Source organism: Anabrus simplex, chromosome 1 (assembly GCF_040414725.1).
Source record: "Anabrus simplex isolate iqAnaSimp1 chromosome 1, ASM4041472v1, whole genome shotgun sequence".
Classification (NCBI taxonomy): Eukaryota; Metazoa; Arthropoda; class Insecta; order Orthoptera; family Tettigoniidae; genus Anabrus; species Anabrus simplex.
The window spans coordinates 903,468,119-903,495,466 of record NC_090265.1 but is presented as its reverse complement, the minus strand read 5'-3'; the positions used below and the strand labels follow the sequence as shown (position 1 = coordinate 903,495,466).

Here is a 27,348-nt window from a genome sequence, read left to right as displayed (position 1 = left end):
AGTATGAAGAGATCCGTGTTACCATCTACGCTATACTGCACTACGGCACAATACGTAATTTCAGATCATGTGATAGTTTTTATTCGGTCGCAATGTTCACTTCGTGTTTTACAGAATTTTCGTTTACATAATATCATATCATTTAGAGAGCTGATTCGTGGTTTCTGTTATTTGTTATTATTATGGCATAACAGATTCCTACTTTTGTGTAGCCCGCAAATACGAAGATATCCGTTTTGCCGTGTTATCTGTGAGTACGGGAAGGACATATGTTTTCAGGACGTATATAAACTGTGGTGTGCATGAAACAATATTGGTAGGGGCAGTTTATTCACCTGGTGTGTGTATACGAATATAAAGGTCTAATTTTTGTTAGAATGGGCATTATATTCATGCAAATTATTTGTGTGTTAATTGATATTCACGAGCTTGAAATGAGCACTACAATCACAAAACGTTTCTTTCGATACTGTAATTGAATTTTCAATGCTACTACTATTACTACTACTACTGGAGTGACAGCGGAGTGGTATTTTTACTGGATTCTCACGAAGGTGTCCACGTTGCGATTCCCGACCAATGCATGTGGGGTTTTTGAGATGAAAATCCACGTCCATGTTGAGGGTTACGTGGCTAAGATCATGAAATCAATAGTCGCGTTAAACGTCTGGCATAATAATAATAATAATAATAATAATAATAATAATGATAATAATAATAACGAAAGTAATTTTGCCACAGTATATGCTTAAAATCCCTGTTATGATGATAAGATTATTATTATTATTATTATTATTATTATTATTATTATTATTATTATTATTATTATTATTATTATTATTATTATTGTTGTAAGGAGGGAAACAAGGACATTAATAGTCAATGAGTGTAGTCTTGGGGGGTTGTGGAGGTGAACGTGTCTAATACAATATTGCGCTGTCGTGGCAACTGTGTGTATTGTGGCCTGGTGATGTGATCTGTGGCCTCACTAATCAGCTAACTAGTTCCACTACCTCACTATAAACCTTGTAAATCCTCAACAATTGAATTTGATTTTGTGACTGCCAATGCAGGTGGCGTTCCCCTGGAATTACAGGTTGTCTCGTAATGCATAATTGACAGAGCGTGTTTGTACTTCGTTAAACAAAGGGATTCACTCTTCAAGTCGTAGAATCGGACAGTACTCATTCCAGGTACTGTAAAAAGGTTTAACCTTTGTTTTGCTTTTACACATCATTCACATCACTCATCAATTTCCCTCACAATAGTAGGAGCGTGTTGGCACAGCTTTATAGCCCAATATGAGGTACTTTTTCCAGTTCCAGTCCATTTCTAACCCCATAAGTAATAAAAGTAAGTCTTTAATTTTTCGTATCCAGTCGCATTAAAGAAATGACCTTAAGTGAATAATTGAATAATTGTATACTTTAGGATAAATAAAATACGGACCTCGGAATTTGTGAAAATATAAGATAATTATAAAGATTTTTTTGTAAGCGCTATTACAGTTAGGAATTTTTTTTCATGTTCCTAAGTTGGACGCTTTTCTGCGTCTATTTTAAACTTGTTTTTATTTTTGAATCCCAAGTTAATTTTCTGCAAAGTTTGTCCACTTTGACGTGGAATGCCTCGTATTTTAGGTGTTTTATCGCCCTTCACCTGGAGTAAAAGTGTAATTAAGAAATACCACTGTTAAAATGACCAAGAATATACCTGCTTCTCTTCCCCTGTTTTGACTAATGATTTTTTTGTCGTGTTTATTGAGGCTTGATTCACCTCGTTCCAGATTTTACGATGTACAGCAGATAAAAACCGCCTAACTTCCCGAACAACACAGTATTTTAACAATGCCAAATACAAACCAAACATTATTTACAAGAAAATGAGACCAGGGAAGGTATTGGCGTGAGTTAACTCATCTGATATTATTAATACAGTATATATTTGGTTTTTTGTTCTTGTCGGCCATTAATTTGTAAATTGTTAGTCAAGCATCTCTGATTAAACATTTCTTCTTATGTTTTTTATTATTATTATTATTATTCCATTTTCCCAGTTTTAAGGCTAGATGCCCTTCCCGATACGAGTCTCCTGCGGAGGGATGAAGTCGACTAACGCGTTTCTGTGGTGGTTGGTGCTTAACTAGGGGGCCCTTAGCGGAGTTCTGGCATTGCTTTCACGTACTTGTGCCAGGCTCCTCACTTTCATCTGTTTTATTCTACCCCCCCCCCCTTGTTCAACCCTTGTTATTTTCTGACCCCGACAGTATTATGTATGGAGGCCTAACCAGTCATTCATTTTCACGCCCTTCGTGGCCCTTGTCTTTCTTTGAACGATATCTTCATTTTTCGAAGTGCCGGATCCCTTCCATTATTCTCTCTGATTACTGTTATATAGAGGATGATTGCCTAGTTTTCCTTCCTCTTAAAACAATAATCACCACCACTGTGTAGAGTCTTATGTGTAACTGGACGCAGCTGGCCCAGAATCAAACCCTGACCCTCTGAACCGAAGGCACGTGCTTTAAGGAGCATGATCATTATTATTATTATTCATTATTATTATTATTCATTATTATTATTATTGTTTATCATTATATACTCTGTCTGTCTCTTTGGCTGAATGGTCAGCGTTATGTCCTGAGGTTCAGAGGGTTCGGGGTTCGATTCCCGGCCCCGTCGACGATTTTAACTGCGTAAATTTCACTAGTTTGAGGATAGGACGTTTGTGATCTTCTTGATGTACATCTCCAGCTACATACAACACATCACACTACCAACCACCACAGAAACACGCAGTTGTGAATACAGCCTTCCACGTAAGTTTGGCGTCACGAAGGGCATCTGGCCATAAATATAGGCTTCATTCACATTAGTGTCGACCCCAGATGATTGGGAAAAGGCCACGAAAGGAAAACATATTACAAGCTCAACATCGACTTTCTCCTACTGAAGGAGTTGGGTGCGTGGTGCTGGTCATATAGCTGTAAGCTTGCATTCGGGAGATAGTGGGTTCGAAACCCCATCGTCCGGCTCCGAACAGATTTTCATTCGTTCTTCGGCCCAGAGGATCCTGGGTAAGATTCCCAGTCGGGAATTGTTTTCTCTTCTGACTCATGGACTGGGTATTAGTGCTGTCTTCAACTTCAGGTTTTAACATGGCCCTGTCGTCGTACATATGTACTGTAGGTCACCCATGAGCGTCAACTCGAGAGAAATGCACCAGGCCTTTCCGGAGGCTACACGCAGTTATTATTACCCCTCCATCGGCAGTCTTAAATATACGTTTCTATAGTTTCCCATTCACACGCCAGAAAACGCTCGGGCTGTATCTTAATTAAGGCTACAGTCACTTACTTCCTAGTCTTGGCTCAGTCCTATCGTTCGTTGTCAAAAAACTATCTGACTTAGTACTGCATTAAATCAGTAGGAAATAAATAAAAATTCTTCTACATGTATGATTATGGATGATTTTGAACTATTTCTTCGTGAGTAATACAATTTTGATCGATATGGAGGTTAAGAAGGGGTGAAAATGAATAATACCGAGATTATGTGAGCTCTAGAATAACTCTCAATGAATCTTGGTACACATATGAATTTCCATCTGGGAAAAAACTACTATGGAGATGAAACATCGCAATCCCCGCTGGAGGTGGGAAATGGGAGGGGATGACATGTAAAAATAATGGAAAATAACCTACTGTATATTAACGTCGAATCCCTTGTTTATGTATCGCTGAGGCAAATTGTGACGCTCAGGATACCGTCTAAGCCGACGTTAAGCCTCCATTGAGACGGGGGCCTTGGAGTTTCTTCAAAGTAAATAGTCTAAAATAACCAAGATTAGTGTTGAAACCAGTGCGTTTGGGGTTACAAGTCTGATTGGTGACAGTTTCAATTACAGTTGAAAACGTCTACATCATATCTATAGCGCGACGGATAAATACATATAGTTATCATTTATTATTTTCTTGAAGGGTTCTAATACTTCACAGTTTGAATTAACGAGGACGAAGTTTTATTCTAAAATTAAATAATCTAAAATTTGAAATCAAATACATCTAAATAACTCTAAAACTACATATTAGATCGTAAAATCAACATCTAAAAAAGGAATTCTATAAAACTTCCCTTCACACATAACTAACAGTAATACAAATCTTAGAGATAAACATTCAGAAACTATCAGGGCAACGTCGGGTACTACAGCTAGGTGTTAGTAAATTAAAACCGCTCCCAACCAGAAACATACAGTATCAGGGGCAGTCCATAATATTCCTACTATTTTTGTCATTCTTTACATTATGTAACACAATCAAACTTACACGTGCGAATTTACAGCGCTTCTATACATAAAAGCTCCAGCCTCATTTTCGTATTTGTTCAGTCTAAAATATGTGCAAATGAGCGTGGTTCTAGCATATCCTGAAATACTTTACACACACTTCAGCAGGAGGGCTTGTTTCTTACATTATATAACTTAGATGTCAGCTACATTGTCTGTTATTTGCTTATATTTACAGGAGCTTGGTATGACCTGCAGTAGACGGAGCGGGACCCATGCTGTGGGGCCGTCGGCTGCGCGGGAAGCTGAGACACGTCAAGCACGCCGCCATGCTGTGCTGCGGCCGCAGAAAGGTAAGGTGCTTATATACTGGAATCTGATTCAGACCCCAGCCATACAATAAGGTGGACTTTGCTGCTTATATACTGGAATCTGATTCAGACCCCAGCCATACAATAAGGTGGACTTTGCTGCTTATATACTGGGATCTGATTCAGACCCCGGCCATACAATAAGGTGGACTTTGCTGCTTATATACTGGAATCTGATTCAGACCCCAGCCATACAATAAGGTGGACTTTGCTGCTTATATACTGGAATCTGATTCAGACCCCGGCCATACAATAAGGTGGACTTTGCTGCTTATATACTGGAATCTGATTCAGACCCCAGCCATACAATAAGGTGGACTTTGCTGCTTATATACTGGAATCAGATTTAGACCCCAGCCATACAATAAGGTGGACTTTGCTGCTTATATACTGGAATCTGATTCAGACCCCAGCCATACAATAAGGTGGACTTTGCTGCTTATATACTGGAATCTGATTCAGACCCCAGCCATACAATAAGGTGGACTTTGCTGCTTATATACTGGAATCTGATTCATACCCCAGCCATACAATAAGGTGGACTTTGCTGCTTATATACTGGAATCTGATTCAGACCCCAACCATACAATAAGGTGGACTTTGCTGCTTATATACTGGAATCTGATTCAGACCCCAGCCATACAATAAGGTGGACTTTGCTGCTTATATACTGGAATCTGATTCAGACCCCAGCCATACAAAATATGTGATAAATGAAGCTGAAAGAATATGTACCACGGAGGTTAATGAAAGGGGCCACAGAGAAAAAGTGGGGGTAGCACTTAAGGTCGTGGTGCGGACAGATGAGTCTCAGCCCATTTTCTTGCAGTATTTATCGTTAATTCACATGGCGACACGAGCTTTCATTTGTTGCGTGCTTCGTTTAATAATTGACTCCTGTCTTAGGTCGATAGGGAATCGCTACTTAATGTATACAATTTATATACTTCTAATTTTCGACATGAAGAGTAAGCATTACAAAGTTCATCACATGAAATTAAACGCTTGGATTGCTATTTTCAAAGGATGCTGACGACAGAGTAGGAGCAAACATAATGCTGATGCTACTTATTTGTTCAGTAGCCTAATATTCTTCGTATTTTGCATGCTCTGTGATACGACGTTTGTTGCAACAGAAATGGTTTTTGACGATTTATAGTGCTGACGGCTCCATATGGCCACCTCACAGTCACAACGTTTGACACTCCCAAGAGCTGTAATCACGGTTTTAGTGTGGCCAACTCATTTGCGACAGTGCAGGTACTTCGTTTGTCGGTAGCCAAATGTGTCAAAATCATTACAGTAAGAAATGTCTCATTATTTTTCTAATGAACCTTGAATATTGCAATCAGCAACAGTTTAAGAATAGAAGATGCAGACTCGAGAAAGAGGACGATTTATGTTAACATTCGTAGCAGGTACGATGTGCATCCCTTGTGATGAGTTCAATATTTTTAAGCGTTGAGGGGTATGATGGTTTTCTGTGATATTAAAAAATACTAAGAAGAAAAATCTTAATCCTCAGTTACTGTTTCGTTTTTTTTTTTTCAAGAACCTTGTCCGTAGCGTGTTCCTCCAGTTGGAACCAAACAGAGGGCTATTTAGGAAATACCTTGCACTCTATCCGTTAAATTTGGAAGGTAATTCTGGACGTCAGAGGTAAACTATCGTGACATTTCTCTAACTTTACAGGAGAACAGAGAGAAGCTGCTCAGACGCACGCATATGTTTTAATTTTAAGGCAGGTCGAATCGAATGTTCTGACCATTGTAAACTATCGCAAGAACCAATACGATAAAGAGTGCGACGGACGACATAAAAGTGAACTGTTGTATGGCCACTAAGGCCTGGGTTCTGATGACGTAAATAATATTAAAAATGCACGTAAAGATTTTAAAATAACTTCAATATATGACCTAAAAATTAAGAAAATGCTTTATAAAATGTAAAAAGAAATGTGTTTAAAAATTATTCAGAAAATAATAAGTTAGACACAAACTTACAAAAAATTTATCAACTATCAACTTGCCGTTAGATTCACCACAAATTTCAATTACTGGTAAATGTTAATGCAACAAAGATAACTACTTTTAATTCCAATGAACGTTTCAATTAATTGCGATCCATTACATTCCGACACGAAAATCAAAATATAATGGAAAATTAAAACTACGCATATGTTTATTCATTACGACTAATAATGAAAAAGACGATTTTACGTCCCACTCTGCATTGGCATCTTTGAATATTGTTGTTAAATGTTAACACATTTATTCAAAACCGAGTCGACTTCTACTATTATATATCGTCATAGTGAATGTGACAATGCTTTTCCTATCCATTATTTCCCTTAAGACTGGTCACGCCTCCCAGCGACATATTGATATACAGTCCGTCAGAACAAATTGCGTTGAGTTCATTTTCCTCTGCTAACGTGTAAAGGAAAATAAACCTCCCTGTACCGTACTGCAGGAATGTGTTTGCATGGCATATTTGCCCGTTCCTAGAATATGATGTGTTTAAGGTTCATTTTCCTTTACACACGCGCATACGAAAATGAACTCAACGAAAATCGTTCTGATGGACTACATGTGAATATGTGGCTGGGAGGCGTGACCAGTCTCAAGGGAAATAATCTATAGAAGTAGCATTGCCACATTCGTGGTTTTGGCATAGGGGCAACGATATCTGATTCCTTATTTCACTGTGATCTATTAAATGTACTCCTAATTGTAAATTGCTGCAATATGATACCGTATTAAGCCGTTTACAATCGCTACAAATTGGTGGCCACTCACGCATGTATTATTCTGCAGGAAAGTTCGTTGCAACGCAGACTTTTGCCGATATTAGCTCATTTTCTTCCATCATTAATTCATAAAGGTTACCACACAACAACCACAGGCGTCATGAAAAGTGTATGACCCATTCACCTAAGGTTAGTGGATTGCCTGTTCATCCGAGAGAAAAATTTATTTTCATTTTAGTCGCCTTTATAAATTCATTTCCCACTTGTCGAATGATTGATGTATACATAGTTAAAAGTAATATATTTTGATTGAAATCTTATCTCTAGATAAAGAATTCCAATTAAATTTGTTCATGTCATACTTTAAAGATCTTGAGACTGATTTTCTAAATATTTACTCCAAAATAGTTAAGATGTCATCAACATTCTCCACAGGGAAGGAGCGGTACCCATTTTAATTAAAGTCATCTACGAGGACGACTCAAAAAGTGTCAATTTTCAATTTCTTTTATAGAGGGGAAGTGAATAAATATATATTTTCAATATTTCACTCAGTGAAAGTGATGCGACTCTGTATAATCTTTGTACATAATCTCCGTTAAATTCAATGCAAGTTCTCCAGCGTTTACGAAGTACACTGATTCCCCTAGAAAATAACTTTTCGATTGTCCACGCACCAACACATACACGACCTTCATCTTCATCCAAAGAAACGTCTTCCTCCCATTGTGTTTTGGAGTGGCCTAAACATGTGGTTATCACTCGAGGCTAAGTCTAGTGAATATGACGCTTGTGGAAGACACTCAGGATACAGGTCTTGGACGGACGCAGCTGCTGCATGTGCAGTATGGAACCGAGAATTGTCATGCTGATGTGACAAAGATGTATCATCATACAGAATCGTCGTTCGTCGATGAATTTCAATACGTTCCACACATCTACTGCTGAAAATCGTATTACAGTCCTTGCTCTCCTTTCGCGTATGTCTGAAGTAGGGCGGCCATTGTTGTATCGGTACTTTGTTGTTGTTGGCTTGCCCGCTCGGTGCTCACACCTACGGAATATTCGTTAAAGCCTTCTAAACAGTAATGCTAAAGGACAAAACCGAGGTGCAATATTTAAAAATTTGACTGCAGGTTTATAGTTTTCATTTGACTCACTCTCGTAATTTAAACGTAATATTTCAAAAACTTCACCGATCCAAGATTTTTCTTTTTGCAATTTGCTTTACGTCGCACCGATATGATGATGATGGGATAGGGAAGAACTAGGAGTGGGAAGGAAGAGGCCGTGGCCTTAATTAAGGTACAGTCCCAATATTTTCCTGGTGTGAAATTGGGAAACCATGCATAACCATCTTTAGGACTTCCGACAGTGGGGTTCAAACCCACTATCTGCCGACTGCAAGCTGACAGCTGCGCGCTTCTAACTGCACGCCCAACTCGCTCGGTATTTATGACGTTAAATTAAAACTCTTGGGTATCTTGGATTAATTTAAATGAGAAAATGGAGAAGCCTATTTTTGTAGATTTGATTATTGCTTTAATGACCTGTCCTTGTAGATTCTATGAAACAGTATCCTATGTGAAGAAACAATATCCTATGTTAAGGAGTTTATTTTTCCCAATTATGAACAAATTATTAATCAAGGTTTCTCTTATACAACCTCTCTAAAGTAAGATGATACTACTAATAAATATCTGATGAGAGTTCTAAGCTAGAGAGGAAAGGAGATGCCTTGTTTGAATACTGCCTGACCCCATTTACAACTTTGTTGGCCTTTTACTAGTTGTCTGGGGTCGGCACTAATGTAGATTAAGCCTACTTTTACGACTGAATGCCTTTCCTGACGCCAGCTTTATGAAGGGGTATATTCACTATTGTTTGTTACTGTGGTGGTATGATAATGTCACGTTTAAACGAATATGTGTATTAAGACGAAGACAAATATCCAATTCTCGACAAGGAGGAATTAACGAAACGTGATTAAAATCTTTGATCGAGCCGGGAATCGGACTTGTGACCGTATGAACCGAAAACCTCTTCGCCGGACATTCAGACAAGAAGCCGGCCTGTATCCATTTACAAAATTTCATTAAACACTAAATCTAAAACGACATTATGGTGAGCTTGAAATTGGAGGAGATAAGTGTTGCCAACGTACGTATTCTCTATTTGCGCATAGCGATTAGTTATTTGTACGGTAGACAGCCTGAGTGGCTCAGAGGATAGAGTGGTGACTTTCTACATCTGGATGGCGGGTTCGATCGCGACTTAATAGGTGGTATTTGAGGTATTCAAATACGCCAGTCTCACGTCGGTAGACTTACCGGGAAGTAAAATACCTCCGGAGAGACAAAACTTCTGGTTCCTCGACGGATTGTTATTAATTCATGCAGTCTACCCGCCCTTCTGTCACGCAAACCAATGCCCTTCTCTTAGAATTCACGCCAAAGATCCTTAAGACGTTGGATTCTCCTTTCTCTTTCTTCCACCGAGATATTCAGTAGCTTGGCAAGTGGCTCTGTGGGTGAATCCTTCACTCCCGCAATCTCTTCCCTAAATGTTGTCCTGTCCTGTATCTCGTCCTCCTTGACACCCATTCCTTATAGGTCTTTGTGCATCTGTATAAGCTGCCCAGGCTGTGTTTTCCACTTTTATTTTAGGGGGAATATTTTGACCAACCTCTCTTAATTCATACCTTAAGTGTATCCATAAAAGGTCAGTGTTCTTTTCGTCATCGTCGTCGTAACTTTCTCGATGGTTTTATAGAGTTCCTTGTTAGATCTCAACCGGAAATATTATTATTATTATTATTATTATTATTATTATTATTATTATTATTATTATTATACATTTCCTATGGCCTTTTTTGTACCACGATGCATACTGACAGTGTGTTTGACGCAAACTTGACGAATATTCATTACATTTTGTTTTACATCACACCGACACATATAGGTTTTATGGCGACGATGGGATAGGAAAGGCCTAGGAGTGGGAAGGAAGCGGCCGTGGCCTTAATTAAGGTACAGCCCCAGAATTTTCCTGGTGTAAAAATGGGAAACCACGGAAAACCATCATCAGGGCTGCAGACATTGGGGATCGAATCCACTATCGGATGCAAGCTCAAAGCTCCGCGCCCATAACCACACGGCCAACTCTCCCGGTAAAACATTCATTAAAAGTCTGGGTTGAATTCGTTTGAGGCATAAGCGATTAGAAGTCGGAATAGTTTGTTGATATGTTAGGAAGAGTTCCTGAATTTAAATGGCGCACTCCTTTCGCGAGACCCTTCATTATACATCTCTGATATCTGTTACTAATCTTTAGAAAACAAAGACGATCACTGCTCGATGATCTAGTGTTTAGGTGCGCGTTAGTATGTATCTGTCTGTCGCATATGCATGCAAGGCCATGTTGGAAGCCTCATGTTGAAGTTTTAATAAAACATATAGTTCCCATAAAGCTTTATTTTTAGTAAATAAACATATTTAGTATTATATTACTGCCTCATAAATATAGCCCTAAGGACTGAGTATACTCTCTTAAAATATTGTCATAATAATGATAAACATAGTATCCAAGCATACGAGAAATTTAGTCCAAATAGGTCAGCGACATGTCACTTCTGGTTGAGTACTCTCATGTTGAAATAAAATCCGATGACCTCTTAAAGGTAATACCGACGATGTCAGATCTGAGGTTCGTAGGTAGTCCGTAGTTGTGGCGAAAATTCTAGAATGATTTCGGAACAGCATCACATGCACCAGTAATGAGGCACCTTACACGTATACTTCGCAGGTTGTACTACTTCTAGAATATGGAGATTTTGGGTCACATATTTCTCTCTTTTCATCTTTGAAGCAGCTACTTGTTCAATGCCCCATTAAAGCCGAATTTTAGGGTCAAATATTAGCCCGTTTTTTTAAGTTTTTTAAGTAGACAATTATCTCTGCACAACGCGTTGAACACTTCCTTAAATACGTAACATCATTGCTAGCATATGTTATTAATCCACTCCAGTAAACTACATAATACAATACCAAGTGACAATAGAACTTAAATAACTTCCGGAAACCACTGTATATATCTCTGTTAAACGGGACGTGGAGGTAAGTTCAGTTCTGGCTCTAACTGTGCGATTTGCTGAGGTCTCCTATAAGAGAGCAGGAGAGTTGTGTGGCGGGGATATGATGAATGGTCGCAGAGGAGCGCTCGCTAACTGTGACGGATGAGCTGGTCACAAGGAACCTGAGGTGAATATAATATTTTGTTTACTGTCATCAGATTAAAGTGTGTGGTACTAAACACCGCAGGGCACTGAAATCTACGTACGGATATCGCTAACAACTTCATATACAAGGTGGTCTGAAACAACGTGAACTCGGTACATGGGCGTTAGAGGGTTAGATATACTGATAAATAATTTTTAAAAATAATTCAATATAACTCCCCGTTCTCGTTTTATCAGACTCTGAAGTTAGCCAGTCAGATCGCTTCGCGGTTGAATTCAAATGAGCTTTGCGAGGCGATGTTGCTAAATCTGCACGTGACTTAAGACCGGATTGAGAGCAATACCGAGAAATCACCATCACACACACATACCGTGTGTTTCAGCCGGTGTCAGCACAGTGCACTTGCTATGGTGGGAAGGTGTCAGCTAGGAGGTCCGTGTTTAAAACTCTCCTCGGGCGAAGCTGCTTTCTTCAATTGGTGCCCTCATGCCACCCGTAAGCCACGTGCACATTTGGCAACACCGCATCACAAAGCCCGTTTGAAATCTCACGTGAAGTGATTTAATTGGCGAAGTTCAGCAGCTGATAACATGAAAGCGGCGCGAGATAACGAATTACATGTTTCGAATTATGTATCAGTATGACCAACCGTCCAACGCTGATACACCCAGTTCACGTTTTTTCCGACCACCCTGTATATCCAACTTCAATAGTTGACAACCTTTAGCATTATTACATTTTCTGTTAACAGATCTGTCTCACTATTCCGTGTTAGATTGAGGTCTAGTAATTTCATGCAGTGATAGGTTAAATTGAAAAACGTATCATAAGACAGTGCTACTATGAGATTTGCATAGAAATTTGGAGTACGAAATACCCCCTACAGTTTGTGCAACTCCCCTTACATAACCGTAGGGCAGTCAAGAGGACACTACATGATATTTATATACCAAACTACAGTATTGAGCCTACTGGATGACATTCCAGTAACATCCTATGAGACTAAGAATTGTTGCTTTCTGAAACACGTATATTGAAAGATAGTGCTTTCCGAGATCTTAATGTTTTCGTGTATAATCGGTTGTCATATTCCTAACTCAAGACACCTGCCAGTCAGCAGATTATGACTTACCGACGTCTGAGGTACCATGGATTTTTTTTAGCATTTGCTAAATAAATGTTGTGTGAAGATGAGTGCTATGGCTTCTAGGAACTATGAATGAAGTGGTAAAATCAAGAGGTGGGAACATAATTGTAGGAATTCATAGCCAACTAGTCCTCGGATACACCCATAACTTACCTCACGTCCCTTTCATTACAGTCCTCATTTCATAATCAGCGATTCGCTGGTAAAGCTTCAAAACCATAGTACTCTGCCTGTTTTAGGAACCAATGGAGCCGGAACTATAATGATAGAAATCAGGTATATGGCCGTAGCAGATGGCATCGCGATCCTAGCCACCAACTCCGAGGAAGCTGCTGTTGCTGTCCAAATCCTTCACGAGACAGTGGTGAAGGCAGGACTGCAGATACCGTATGCCAAGACCAAATAATTCAAGAACTTGCACCGCGCGAATGCCCCCGTTGATGACCATTCATGGAACCATTGAGAGAGTTGGTAGTTTCAAGTATCTAGGTGAATTGGTTCGCTCCAATGGTAGAGACGGCATCTTCCTCCCAGAAAGACGTACGACACTCATTGTAGTCTACAAACTGTCGTGAACCGATACAACAAGAAGTGTATTTCGAAGAATGTCAAGATCCGTTACTACATAACTATAGTCAAACCCCAGCTCCTATTCGTAGACTTTGCTAATGAACAAGAAAAGCACCATGGACGACTTAGAAAAAAGTTGAAACACGTATCTTCAGGAAAATTCAAGGACTCAGAGTACCTCCAGACTGAACCTATAGACTAAAAGCGAACTATTAACTACAATGACCGCTGAAAATGGCCAATACTAGCATGTGACGTAGGCGGATTTCTACGGGCAACTTTCACGAATGCACAACAATAGGTCTACCAAAAAATCTTCTCACTGATTAAAAACTATAAGACTGGAGGCCTCTCGCTCAAGGAAGTCCGAAAATAACTAGATTCCGCAGAGATTTTTGACATTGATGGCCCAGACCGCTCAGAAATCTGTGATATAGTTAATTCATGGTCTCCGTTACCCAAAAGTATTAAATCCCATACCCCAATCTCACTGGAGAGAAAGGTAAAATATATATTAACAAGGCTCAAGAGATATTGGGAGCTAAAGTGAACCTCTAAAAATAACTAGTCATAAGTACTCCCTAGCGGGCATAAATAATAATAATAATAATAACAATAATAATAATAATAATAATAATAATAATAATAATAATAATAATAATAATAATAATAATAATACCTGTACAAAGAGAAAATGCATATATACTACCTACATAAAAAGAATGTCACGGGACCTCGATATGGTATCCAGAACTAACCGGCATCCAACTCTGATGTAATAAAAAAGTAGTAGCCCATAACAGACTCATAGAAATAGTGAATTTCCGTAAAGAAGTTCTTAACATCTGAAAAAATTACACATTTAATTCTATCAAAACGCACGACGAGTAGTTGAACTTTCGGACTTTAATTCCTTCAAGCTTGTGACAGCCAAGGAACAATATGACTACATTCTTTCTTGGTATTATACAAAGAATAAAAAGCTGTTCAAAAATGAATCTGTATGTAGCCTTTAGGAATGTAATAACATGAGAATAACAATCATGTGATAGAGGTTCATGAAGGTAGAAATAGAGATGATCGTCTAGCGGCAGTAAGCAAAACCAAATAATACTTAAAGTAGAACTCGCATGAAACCAATTACTTTCTAGTCCAGGGTAGTTCCACGCGAAGTTGATACAAAAAAATAAAAAAATAATGATATTTTATCCGCCGGAAAATAATTTATCCTTCGTAAAATTTTGTATCATTTTGAAGTCATTAGAAGTACTTTTTCTTAATAATTCAAGCAAATATGACAATTTTGTCTGCAAAGGATAATTCACCGGGAGAGTTGGCCGTGCGGTTAGCGGCGCACTGCTGTGGGCTTGCATCCGGGAGATAGTGTGTTCGAACGCCACTTTCGGCAGCCCTGAAGATGGATTTTCGTGTTACCCATTTTCACACCAGGAAAATGATGGGACTGTACCTTAATTAAGGTCAAGGCCGCATCTCTCCCAGGTCTTTCCTATCCCATCGTCGCCAAAGGACCTTTCTTTGCCAGTGCGACGTAAAGCAAATTTTAAAAAACGATATTGATGGTATCCGGCATTACGTGTGTCAAAAGAAGAATAATCATTTATTCAAGCATACATATAAAGCAGGACTAAATACTTAAATTAGTTTAAGACAGTTACTTCAATATAAAAAATCATATTTTTTAGTACAAATGTGCAAGACAGGAATCCCTGTGTTCTTGGACGTTAATGGATATTGTGTTCTGTTAGAAAATTTTGTAGGCGTTTTTAGTCATATAGATTTTGTTTAATATTTAATGTTTAATATTTTACGTGACTGCTTCCACATCTGAACTTCTTCCTAGTCTTTTCCCACTTTATTGGGGTAGGCAATTGAGTGTATTTGGCCTAGTTTTACAGCCGCATACCCTTTCCGACCCAGTCGTCCCTGGTGGGATGTGTTACTGTTGCGTATTTCTGTGGTGGTTTGTAGGATAGTGTGTTGTATGTAGGTGAAGAAAGTGTGTTAAAATGTAAAATGTAATATAGTCCCCGAGGTAGAGAAATTAACCATAAGCAGTTTAAGTTCCCGGTATGACCGGGAATCTAACTTGTGTCTCTGTGAACCGAAGGCCAATACGCTGACTATTGAGTCAAGGATCCAGATAATAATAATAATAATAATAATAATAATAATGATAATAATAATAATAATAATAATAATAATTACGGATTTTCCCGTGGATTGCAGAAGTGTAGGAAGGTGCGGGTCTGAATGGGTGGACAGAGAAAAGATGAGAGCATAATTTAAAACACTATAATTTTTAAATGTTATTTCTTTCCTTTCTTTTCCTCTGACTTTAAACTTGATAAATAATCTGAATGAAGCAATAACAAATAACAGTTAAATGGAAAATGATGAGCTCGTCGGCTACGATCACAGGAAAGGCTTAAGTTAAACAATAATTTACAAAATGAGCTTGTAGCTCCAAAGTTACCCTATTTCAAAGGGCACTTTTGCTCCACACAATTTACACTCTAGGAGATAGAGCTCCAAAATTCACTACAGTCAGGCCTCTCAAAGGCAGAAATTTCTAATCCAAATTTTATATTAGATCACTTTGAGAACAGTATCTTCTGTCTTTTCCGCTCGACAGTCTGATTCACAGAAAGGTTCGAAATTAAACAGGGCAATAAGTGTCCAGAAAGAAAAGTTTTAAGAAAATTGGCCATGAACAAAATGCTAGGAGGCGAAGCACTTGCACTCCTTTTGACATACACTTTGAGAAACAGTTAAAATCCTATATGGGCTTATGGCCCGAAATTACAGAGGCTAAGCCTATACTACAGAGGGTTACTAGATGGCGAAAATGTGAACTTAAAAAATAGTGTTAACAATTTAGAAACTTTGAAAAACAGAGTCACTCCCATACCAAGTTGAATGGGAATTAAAACAGGGTGAACACTCTTTATTCCTTAAGCTACATATTTCCCCGCAGGGATTTGAATATAGTCCTTAGACTTGACTGAAAATTTACATTTAAAATATGATGTTAAACTTCGGAACTTTACATTTTCCTGGAGCTATCACATATTTAAAAGATGTCTGCCATTATCTTGAGCTGGTGGGCCTTCCGACGGCGGGCAAGGATTTTTCCCTGCCTCCACGAACGTATGCACTCTGGACTGGAGCGAAGAAGAAGATAAACGATCCAAAAGCGTCCAGCTTATGTAGCAGAGGGAATAGATCTAGAACTCTCTAGACCGATGGTCTGTACACACCCCCCAACTTTGATTGGCTACAAGATATATATATATATACCAATATTTCTGATTGGCTAAAAGTTTCAGGAAGAAGGAAGTGATAAAAGTGCTAGTAACCTTAGCACACAAAAAGCAATCTACAAATTCTTCAGTTTTACAAACTTAGGAAATACAAAAATCCTTTGAAAATTAATTGTCCGCCCTCCCACAAGAGTGGGCAGTGAGGACATGTAAAGATTAAAGTTCCAAACTTATTCTAACACACAGTTCAGGGTTTACATCACAGATGGCCTTCCAATAGACGCTCGGACCGGGCGAGTTGGCCGTGCGGTTAGGGGCGCGCAGCTGTGAGCTTGCATCCGGGAGATAGCGGGTTCGAATCCCACTACCGACAGCCCTGAAGATGGTTTTTCCGTGGTTTCCCATTTTCACACCAGGCAAATGGTGGGGCTGTACCTTAATTAAGGCCACGGCCGCTTCCTTCCCATTCCTAGGCCTTTCCTATACCATCACCGCTATAAGACCTATCTGTGTCGGCGCGGCGTAAAGCAAATAACAAATAGTAAAAGACGCTCAGTTCAAATGCACGGAGAAGGTGTACCTCCGGTACAACAACAAAAACAACAATAATAACAATAATAATAATAATAATAATAATAATAATAATCACAACCTTGTTCCTAAATCTACAGCATTCAGACACCTCCCCCGAAAAGCCAAGACCTGGAGATGTCCCAATCCCTTGCTCGGAGAGTACCATTTAGATCACGTTGCCATCAGTAGAAGGAATAGCAAGGGAATAATGAACGTCAAGGTATTGAGAGGTGCCAATATTGATTCAGACCACTACCTATCTTTGATCAAAGCAAATTTCATTCCACTCACGAAGTGCAGAGGTAACAATTACACCAGGTCCAGAATCCAAAAATTTAATCCAGCCCAGTTGAAAGAGAACAACAACTTTACTAAGATCTTAAGCAATAATCAGAATAAAACGGATTGGCCTAACCTACAGAAGGCATTGATAAATACAGCAACAAAAACCATCCTTGCAACCAGAAGGAGTAAACACCCATGGTGGACACCAACATGCGATAAGGCAATAAAGGAGAGAAGACAGGTATGGGTGAAATGGAACTGCAACAAAAACACGGAAAATCATACAGCCTTCCTAACAGTCATAAAGAACACGGCCAAGACCATTAGAAATGCTAAGAGGCAATATAACAACGACATCATGGATCAGGCAGAGAAAGACTTTCAAAGGAACAACACCAGTAACTTGTACAAAACTCTAAAATCTCAGACAAACGCTTACTCAGCCCCTACACTCCACCTACGAGGACCAGATGGAGAACTGAAAATGAACAATGAAGATTGTACTACAGCCCTTGCAAAATATTTTGATGGCCTCCTCAATGCAGAAGAACGAGAGGAAAAACTACAATTTCAATCTAAGAATGTTATTAACCCTGACTCCCTTCCTCTTACCAAAGAAGAAATCAAACAGATCATCTCTGAACTGAAATCTAACAGAGCAGCAGGCGAAGATGGCATCATTGTAGAATTATGGAAACATGCAGATGAAGAGTCAATTGACAGTATCCACAGAATCATAACTGACATCTGGACAACAGAAACACTACGAAGGGATTGGACTTCAGTTATCATCCACCCGCTGCACAAGAAAGGAGACAAGTTAGACCCTAACAACTATAGAGGGGTCTCTCCTATCAGTGACTTACAAAATCTTCTCCAAAGCATTGCTTAAAAGAGTGGAGGCACAATTAGATTCCTGCATAGGAGAGTACCAAGCTGTATTTAGGAAGTCAAGATCATGCACAGAGCAGATTCTGGACCTCAAAACTATCTTTACCTACAAAAACCTCAGCACCTCACCCTATGTAGCAATTTTCGTTGACTTCCAGAAGGCTTACGACTCGGTAGACAGACAGTCCGTCTTTGAGACGTTGACTGAAATGGGACTGGATAAGACGACTTTGAATCTTGTGAAGGCTACTCTAACGAACACCATGTCCAAAGTCAAATTCAGAGGGGTATTGTCAAAACGCTTCGAGATCAAAACAGGTGTTAGACAAGGAGATGGTTTGTCCCCTCTCCTGTTTAACTGTCTGCTGGAGAAGGTCATTCGGGAATGGAGGAACACACTAGCTGACAACTCTGGATTAAAAATTGGCTACAAAAAAGACAAGTTAACAGTTACTGTACTTTCCTAGCCTTCGCAGATGACCTCACACTCTTAGCTTCAAGTATGGAAGAAGCTATGTACCAACTATCCTCCCTAGAACGCATAGCAGCTAAAGTAGGACTAAAGATCGCTGTCAATAAAACAGAATTTCTGACCAACATCATTTCTTTGGGGGACAAAATAATACACAAGGCCAACTCATTCAAATATCTTGGAGAATGTCTAACCCCAAATGTTAATGGGGACCTTGCAATGAAGAGTAGATGCACTAAATTAGAAAGAGCCTACCATCTTTGTAAGAACATATACAAGTCTAAATCCCTCTCCTTAAACCTTAAACTTAGACACTACAACACCGTAGTAAAACCATCTGTACTATACGCCTCAGAATGCCTAAACATGACCCGGAAAGGACAACTCAGAAAATTGTAACTGAAAGAGCGAAAGATCCTCAGAAGGATTATGTGTCCCATTAAAGAAGGCGATGGCTACAGAATTAGGCACAACAAGGAACTGTACAGTAAAATAGAGAGCATTACAACAGCTATGAGGAAGAGAAGACTAATGTTCTATGGTCACGTAGTCAGGATGGACAGTCAGAGACTCACTTCAAGGATCTTCAACACTGTATCTAGAGGTAAAGCAACAAATGCCAAATGGACGAATTTAGTGCGGAAAGACCTACAATATCTAAACATTGATCATAATGACATTTACAACCGTGATAAGTTCAGAAAGTTAGTCAAGACATCTGTCTCTCTCCAGTCACTAACAACTAAATCACTGCGTCCAGGAACAGGAGTGAAATGGACTCAAGAAAGAAAAGACATCCATAGCGCTAGAATGAAGGAATACTGGGCTAAGAGGAAGAAAAGAGCTCACCAGAGTTAAGAACCACGTGGTCCATCGTAGGCCTAAACGATTAATAATAATAATAATAATAATAATAATAATAATAATAATAATAATAATAATAATAATAATAATAATAATAATAATAATAATAATAATAATAATAATAATAATAATAATAATAATAATAATAATAATAATAATAATAATAATAAGCCGTTAGATTTTTCATTCTGAGATGGAGCCGCTGGTGCAAAATGTGTCACGTATCTAGACATGACACAGTTTTACGGCCAGATGTCCGTCCTAAACCCAACCCTGTGTGGAGGGCGTATATCGACGTTGCACCTGCAAGCATCGCTAGGCTTATGTGAAATATTTCACCTTAGGACTTTGAATTCTCGCTCTAGGTGACATGTACTGCTGGTCAGTATTTCTCCCCAGCATAGCGGTTTTCGCAGGCGCAACGACAATGTTAATTATTGCATGCTTATGTGGTGGGGAGAGAGGGAGAGAATAAAGAAGTATGTATTGAGACAAACACATCCCCAGTCCCCTATCTAAAGGAATTAACAAGCTACGGTTCAGTTCCTAACCCAGGCATAAATCAAACTCGAGACCCTCTGAACGGACACTAGCCGTTTTTCCAGGAGGTGGACAATGAGAGCATTGGATTATTATATTAAGATATAGCTTATACGCTTTTATTTCGGACCCTTGTTGTTCATTTTGTTTTGGTGAAGACGAAAATTAAGTTTTGTTTCCAGTATAGAATTGGTCGTTTTGGAGATAATAATAGTGTTCAGTGTATAAATAGGCCTTTTGAAGCCAATGACACCGTTTGATGAAGAAGGGAGCCTTTAGGAAGATATAACACCGTTCAGTTTAGAAATGGGTCTAAGGGGAGTTGAAGACTCCGTGACTCAGGCGGCAGCGCGCCGGCCTCACACCGCTGAGTTCCGTGGTTCAAATCGCGGTCACTCCATGTGAGATTTGTTCTGGACTAAGCGGAGGTAGGACAGGTTTTTCTCCGGATACTCCGGTTTTTCCTGTCAATTTCATTCCAGCAGCACTCTCCTATATCATTTCATTTCATCTGCCATTCATTAATCATTGCCCCAGAGGAGTGCGACAGGCTTCGGCAGCCGGCACAATTCCTCTCGCCGCTAGATGGGGGCTCCATTCATTCCATACCTGACTAGGTCAAATGACTGGAAACAGGCTGTGGATTTTCATTCTCTAAGGGGAGTTATGATTGAAATATTTGATTTATGGACCAAAAACATTTTTTGTTTTATTCATAAAAATATAGACCATTCCTTCCTCTAACAGATAATGCTATCAATTAAACCGCTCCGCCATTTTTAGTTCCCTTAGCGACCATTTAAAAGGAGAGTGCTATGTATTTAAAGGCCTACGACATACCCTGAAGCAGCAGAATATGTTATGACTTTATGGCTCAGGGCAGAAAGATAAGCCGTGATCAAGAGAAAATGAAAAGACATCAGAAGTGGCAGAAAATATCCAAGGAAGAATTAGAATGCCTGAAGGGCGGTCATATGGTGCAGGGAAGTTCTGAAATGAGTAGATATTCGTTGTCAATATTTTGCTCTGTACAAAATGCTCCTTGCGATGCATTTCTTATCAGAATGTATTTTAACTTGGTGAGATTGTTCTGAAAGGTAAAAGTATTTACACTTTTAATTGGTTTTAAAATACTTTAAATTTTAATATAAATTTTGATGTTCAGTGTTGGATTAAGAATGATGTTTTTAAATTTAGAAACAAAATTTTAAACATTGCTGGACATAATAGTGTTCATCTAATACTAAAACCCATTACTATTTCTGCATACATTAGGTAGATGTCAATAAAATTTCAGCTTGATTAAACGAAAACTGATACGCAAGGGATTTTTACGGGACTATTTTTAGAAAAAAATTTGAAATAACATTTTAACCTATACACCTAAACACCTATAATATGGTAAAATATCTGCTTTTGTACCTAACTGCAACAAGAAAATCTAGTAAAAATCGGATTAAAACTGTAGACATTTCAAAATTCAGTCCTAACTCCCCTTCAGCCAATAACACCCTTCGACTCTAGAAGGTGTCAAGAGATCTATGGTGACACATTTCAGCCGTAAGTCGCCCATTAGAGCTATAGTTACTTCGTTATATGGTAGAGTAAAAAGGAACGCTTCAAAATTGACTCAGGCTGCGTAATATGACGTCAGTTTGACCGATGAATATCTGATACAAAACGTTCAAACATGGAGGTGTTGATTTGCTCTTCGTCAGTCGTATATGGTAGTAATAAAACTCCGCATGTAACGTTTGTCTTCACCCTTCCTGTGGAAAATTCTATTGGAATATTTACCCTTGATTAGTGGTAAAAAATATTCACTCCTTTATTAATATCTTACGATTTATCTGTAAACGTGGAATGTAGGTGCTTGATATTTTGAAGAGCATTAAACGAACGTTGCTCCGAATTAATTACTGAAGTGAAAAATATCATAACGAAATATTTTGTCTAGTGGAATCTGACATTATAATAAAGGGACGTTCCAAAAATAATATGCATCCATTTTATAAGTTTTGTATTTCCACATCACAACACGGAAGCATGATAATAATAAAAAACAGGCAGTTAATATGACAAGACCAGATGTTTATAAGGGTCATATTGGTTCAACACTAGTGCCCAGGTAACGAATATCGTCATTACTGTCCATTGATATTTACGTAAAATATAAATAAACCGATGGGAGGAGGGCAGAAATATTTGACAAAAAAACAGCAGGCGGAATTTATTCAGACTAACTGAATAGCACCTATGAGGCCATTGCACAATAGCGTAGCGCTCGCTCGCCGACCGGCTTTTGTTTCCCTGCCTCTTTTATTGTCGTGACATTACTGTCACGGATATTATTAGACCAATTTAATGTTAGAAATAACTTTACGAGGGAGTTTCTCTATTATCAATAATATGAAGTACTGTCTGTACAACGGGTATTTCTTTTTTATATATATTTCCTATTGGCTATAAAAGTGTTTATCTAAATCCAGCATCCGAATAATATTATAGCTAGTGGCTAATCAAATTGTTATCAGTAAAAATTGTGGATACTGTAACTATATCCACGATGTAACATCAGAGGAAATGTGAGGTTGCACGTTAGCTCATGTTTACGTCCAGAGCACCAGTACTGCCATAAACAAACTGGGATGTATCTGTCATTTGTTAAAATATAAATGGCGAAAAATTAATGTTCGTTCACCATTTTTCGGAAATTTGTCTCCTCCTGATTTACAGTAGCGCACTGGCCTACTAAGCCCAAGAAGGTGGGTTTAGTTCCGGCTCAGTCCGGTGATATCTGAAGAAGGTACTGAAATATACCAGTCTTGTGTCGGTAGATTTACTGGCACGCAATACAGCTCCTGCGGGATAAAATACTGGCACTTTGCCGTTTCCGAAAGCCGCAACAAGTAGTCAGCAGGACGTAATCCCGATAAAATGATTATTATTATTATTATCATTATTATTATTATTATTATTATTATTATTATTATTATTATTATTATTATTGTACGAAAAATAGCCTTTCCAATTCCAAATTGATGTCAGTAGGTAAGAAATCTAAGAAGTGAATGTCAGTTTGTGGACACAAAGCGGGAACACGTAAATAATTTCAAGTATTTAGAACATGTGTTTCCCAGGATAGTAGTATAGTAGGTGCAGTAAAACTAATACAGTGAGCTCGCATTTGCGATAAACAGTATTCTGTAAGAAGGAAGTAATCTCCTGGAGGAAACTATATTTGCTTTTGTCTGTTTTCAGACCAACTTTGCTTTACGGGAGTGAAAGCTGGATGGACTCAGGATATCATATTCAGAAGTAACAGACATGAAATTAGTGAGAATGATTGCTGGTACGAACTGGTGGATACAATGGCATGAGGGTATTCGGAATGAGGAGATAAAGGTAGGTTACGTATGAACTCGATGGATGTAGCTGTACGCATAAACCGCCTTCGGCAGTTGGGTCATGTGAGGCGAATGGAGGAGGATAGCTTACTTAGGAGAATAATGAACTCTCCTATGGAGGGTAAGAGAAGTAGAGGTAGACAAGACGACGATGGTTAGACTCAGTTTCTATTAATTTATGGATAAGAGGTACAGAACTAAACGAGGCCAAAGGACTAGTTAAATATAAAGGATTGTGGCGGCGGTTAGAAAATTCGCAGTAGCTTGCAGACTGATCGCTGAAAGGCATACCAGTCTATAATGATTTATGTACCGTATATTATTATTATTATTATTATTATTATTATTATTATTATTATTATTATTATTATTATTGTTGTAACCAAGGTTGAAATTTACAAAACACAACTTTTATTGCTTCACTTTATGATATTTACACAAATAACTGAAATTTATTTTGAAGCAAAAAGGAATATTGAATCTTGAGAAAAGTCTGTCTTTATACAATATGTACAGGTTTACAGTCTTTATATACACTTCTATCTTGAAAAGATAGTCTTTGTGAATTGACACGTTGATAGTCGAGAACTATCTGGCACACTAACATGAATGTCTTTGAGAGTCCTTGTTTGTTGAAGTGCCTGAATTCCTAAAAAGCAAGTTCAATTGATTGAAGAAATTCCACCTAGCGAAACTAAGGGAGCTTGCGTAAATTAGGGAATGAAAATGGCTTGTAAAAGAATTACGGAACATAGGCAGCGGAAACAGGAAAGGGAGCGGTGACCAGAGGTGAAACCTCGTACTGCCAGAAATTCAGTCCACCTGGTCGAAGCACATTTTCAAGAGGAGTAGCCTCCGTGCTCGACGTAGGGTGTATTCTGGAGCTGGACACCGGGCAAGTGGGCAAGTGAGCAGGAAGGGAGCTCCTATTTATAGTACACTCGATGGTCAGGCACGCGCACTGAGGGCTGCGCGTCGAAGCTAGCAGAATGATACACAGGCGCGCGTGCAGCTGGCTGTCGGAGCGAGAAAGGGAGCGCCGGACATACAACAATTATTATTATTATTATTATTAACAAGCAAGTGGACACGTGGTTTGTGTCATGTAGCTATCAGCTTGCATTCGGGAGATAGTGGGTTCGAATGCCACTGTCGGCAGCTCTGAAGATGGTTTTCCCTTGTTTCCCATTTTCACACCAGGTAAATGCTGGGTCTGTACCTTAATTGAGAAAACGGCCGCTAACTTCCCAATCTTAGCCCTTTTCCATGCTTGCGTCGCCGGAAACCTAATTGCTAGTGCGATGTTAAGCCACCAGAAAGAAAATCGAACCCGGGAACATTTCAATCGAAAGTTTCAATGCCGACCATTCAGACAAGAAGTAGGAAATTACATGTAGAATGTTAGAAGAAAGAAACGTAAATCTCATTAACCGTAAGTTACATTTTACTTACAGAGACTACTTTAAATTAATGTTCGAATAATTAAACTTCCTTCAGGTCAGTAATCTTAATTATCTGCATTGTAAGTCATCTGCCAAGAGGGTCGTTGTATACTCAGATAGCGTCACCAAAGATTGAGTGGTGAAAGAGAAGTCAAAGAAAACGATGGAGGCACCATAATGGGATGTACAAAGATAATTAATTATTTCGTATGAAAAGACAAAGGGAGTGGATCAGGTTTCATCAATCAACAATCAATCACCAAATATGGTAATATCACCCAAGTAGACAAATTTATGTATCTAGGTGAAATTATTAAACCAGTAGGGTTAAATAAGCAAGCTAACAAAGAAAGAATTGAAAAATCCATAGAGCATACAAAATTACTTGGAACAGATACAATAAAAGAATAGAAGAATAAAAGGCAAAATTACGACATTATATCACAGTAGTTAAAACAGAAGCACTTGCATCTGAAACTATTATAATCGGAGACAGGTCTCGAATGAATATGATCGACAAACTAGAAAGAAAATTCCTCAGAAAAATCTTAGGGACAAAATGAAGAAATGGAATTTGGATGAAAAATGAAATCGCATGAAAGCTATCAAGTTACAGAAAAAATCACAGATACGATCAGGAAAAGACAATTACAATTTTATGGTCACTTATATAGAATGGATAATAACAGGCACACAAAGAAAATTTTAAACTTAGCCTTATCAAGGAAATATGACAATAATTAGTTAAAAGAAATCAGTGGAGACTTAAATGAAATTGGCATTAATGAAGGAACCATTCAAGATAGAATAAAATTAAGAATTGAAATTAACAAACACAAATAATCTAATAAATACAGGATGGACTGAGCGATATAAAAAGGAACACAGCAAGAGGATGAAGAGGTACTGAAAAGAGAAGAAGAAACACCGAAAAAGGTGTTAATAAGTTAGTTGGGCATAAAGAATCAAGTAGTAGTAATATTATAGAACAATCATAAAAGATTCCTGTGAAGCGAAAATTAATAATTCAGACTAGAATATTCATAGCTTAATACGGGTTTCATGTCGGTATACACGGTTTCAGTTCCAGCAATAGTATACAGAGTGGCCCAAAGTCAGGTCCCCCTCGGAGAAAACTAAAACGATGATACATTCTTCTTTCTTTTTTGCTGCTAGTTTACTGTAATGTCTCACTAACACATGGAAGACTTTCGGTGACGGAAGGATGGGAAAGGGCTAGGATCGGTAGGATTTGGGAAGTAGCAGACCTGGTATGAAAATGGGAAGTCAGATGATACTTTCTAAATAGGCAAATTTGTATTTCTCACCAGTATAATACAACCATATTATATATATAAATAATTCGCTGCGGCCATCAACGACCACGTTAAGTCTTGTTGCATTTGACACTGAACTTGGCCTTCTTTAGAGCCCAAATTTCCCTCATTCTTTGTGAGTGGGCCTGCTTACGCTCCTCTGTCCAAGGGGCACCGTGTCTTCTCTCCGGTTGCTCGTCTCGGTTTAACCCGTTCGTCAATATTTTCTTGCGGAAGAGATCTCTGTTAAGGGCGTCTTCAGCTGAGATATGTAGCATTTGCAGGTCTTCTTTGGTATTTCTAAACCAGTGAATTGTGGTTTTGGGGTTTGAATCAAAAAGTGAAAGATTTCTTTAGTTAACTTTCTTCCGTCCATTCTTTTCAGATGACCGTAAAATCGTGCCCGTCTTTTTCTGATTGTGTCGGTAATTTTATCTATTTTGCTGTAGACTTCCTTGTTGGATCTCTTTTGATGGATTCCATTTCTGTACTTTGATCCCAAGATTCCTCTCACAATTTTGCGTTCTCTTTTCTCCAGTTCTTCAAGGAGTCCTTTGTTGTGATTTAGAGACAGGGTTTCGGCTGCAAATAGAACTACTGGCTTCAGAACTGTTTCATAGTGACGTATCTTGGTGTTTTGGGAAAGGCATTTTTTGTTGTAGATTGTGCGGGATGTTTGGTAGGCTATTTCCAGTTTGCGTACTCGCTCCTGAAGTGCTTCTTTGTCCAGTCCATTTTTCATGATGATCTCACCCAGGTATTTGAATTTGTCTACTCGGGTGATGTCCCCGTATTTTGTATGGAGTTTTGGTGGAGCCTCTTTGATGTTAGTCATTACTTCTGTTTCCTCAAACGATATCTGCAAACCAGTTTGTTCGGCAAATTCCTTTAAAATTTCAACTTGAGCTCTAGCGG

At 38.6% G+C, this 27,348-nt stretch overlaps 1 protein-coding gene across 1 annotated transcript in view; it reads left to right on the top strand.

Annotated features, from left to right (window-relative positions):
* The first annotated feature begins 4,565 nt into the window (after positions 1-4,565).
* Positions 4,566-27,348, top strand: part of RhoGAP100F (Rho GTPase activating protein at 100F) — a 660,953-nt gene continuing 638,170 nt past the window's right edge. Inside the window, exon 1 of the mRNA XM_067148290.2 lies at positions 4,566-4,640. Within this exon, the coding sequence (XP_067004391.1) occupies positions 4,617-4,640 (24 nt within the window). The 5' untranslated portion in view covers positions 4,566-4,616. The remainder of the gene's footprint in view (positions 4,641-27,348) is intronic.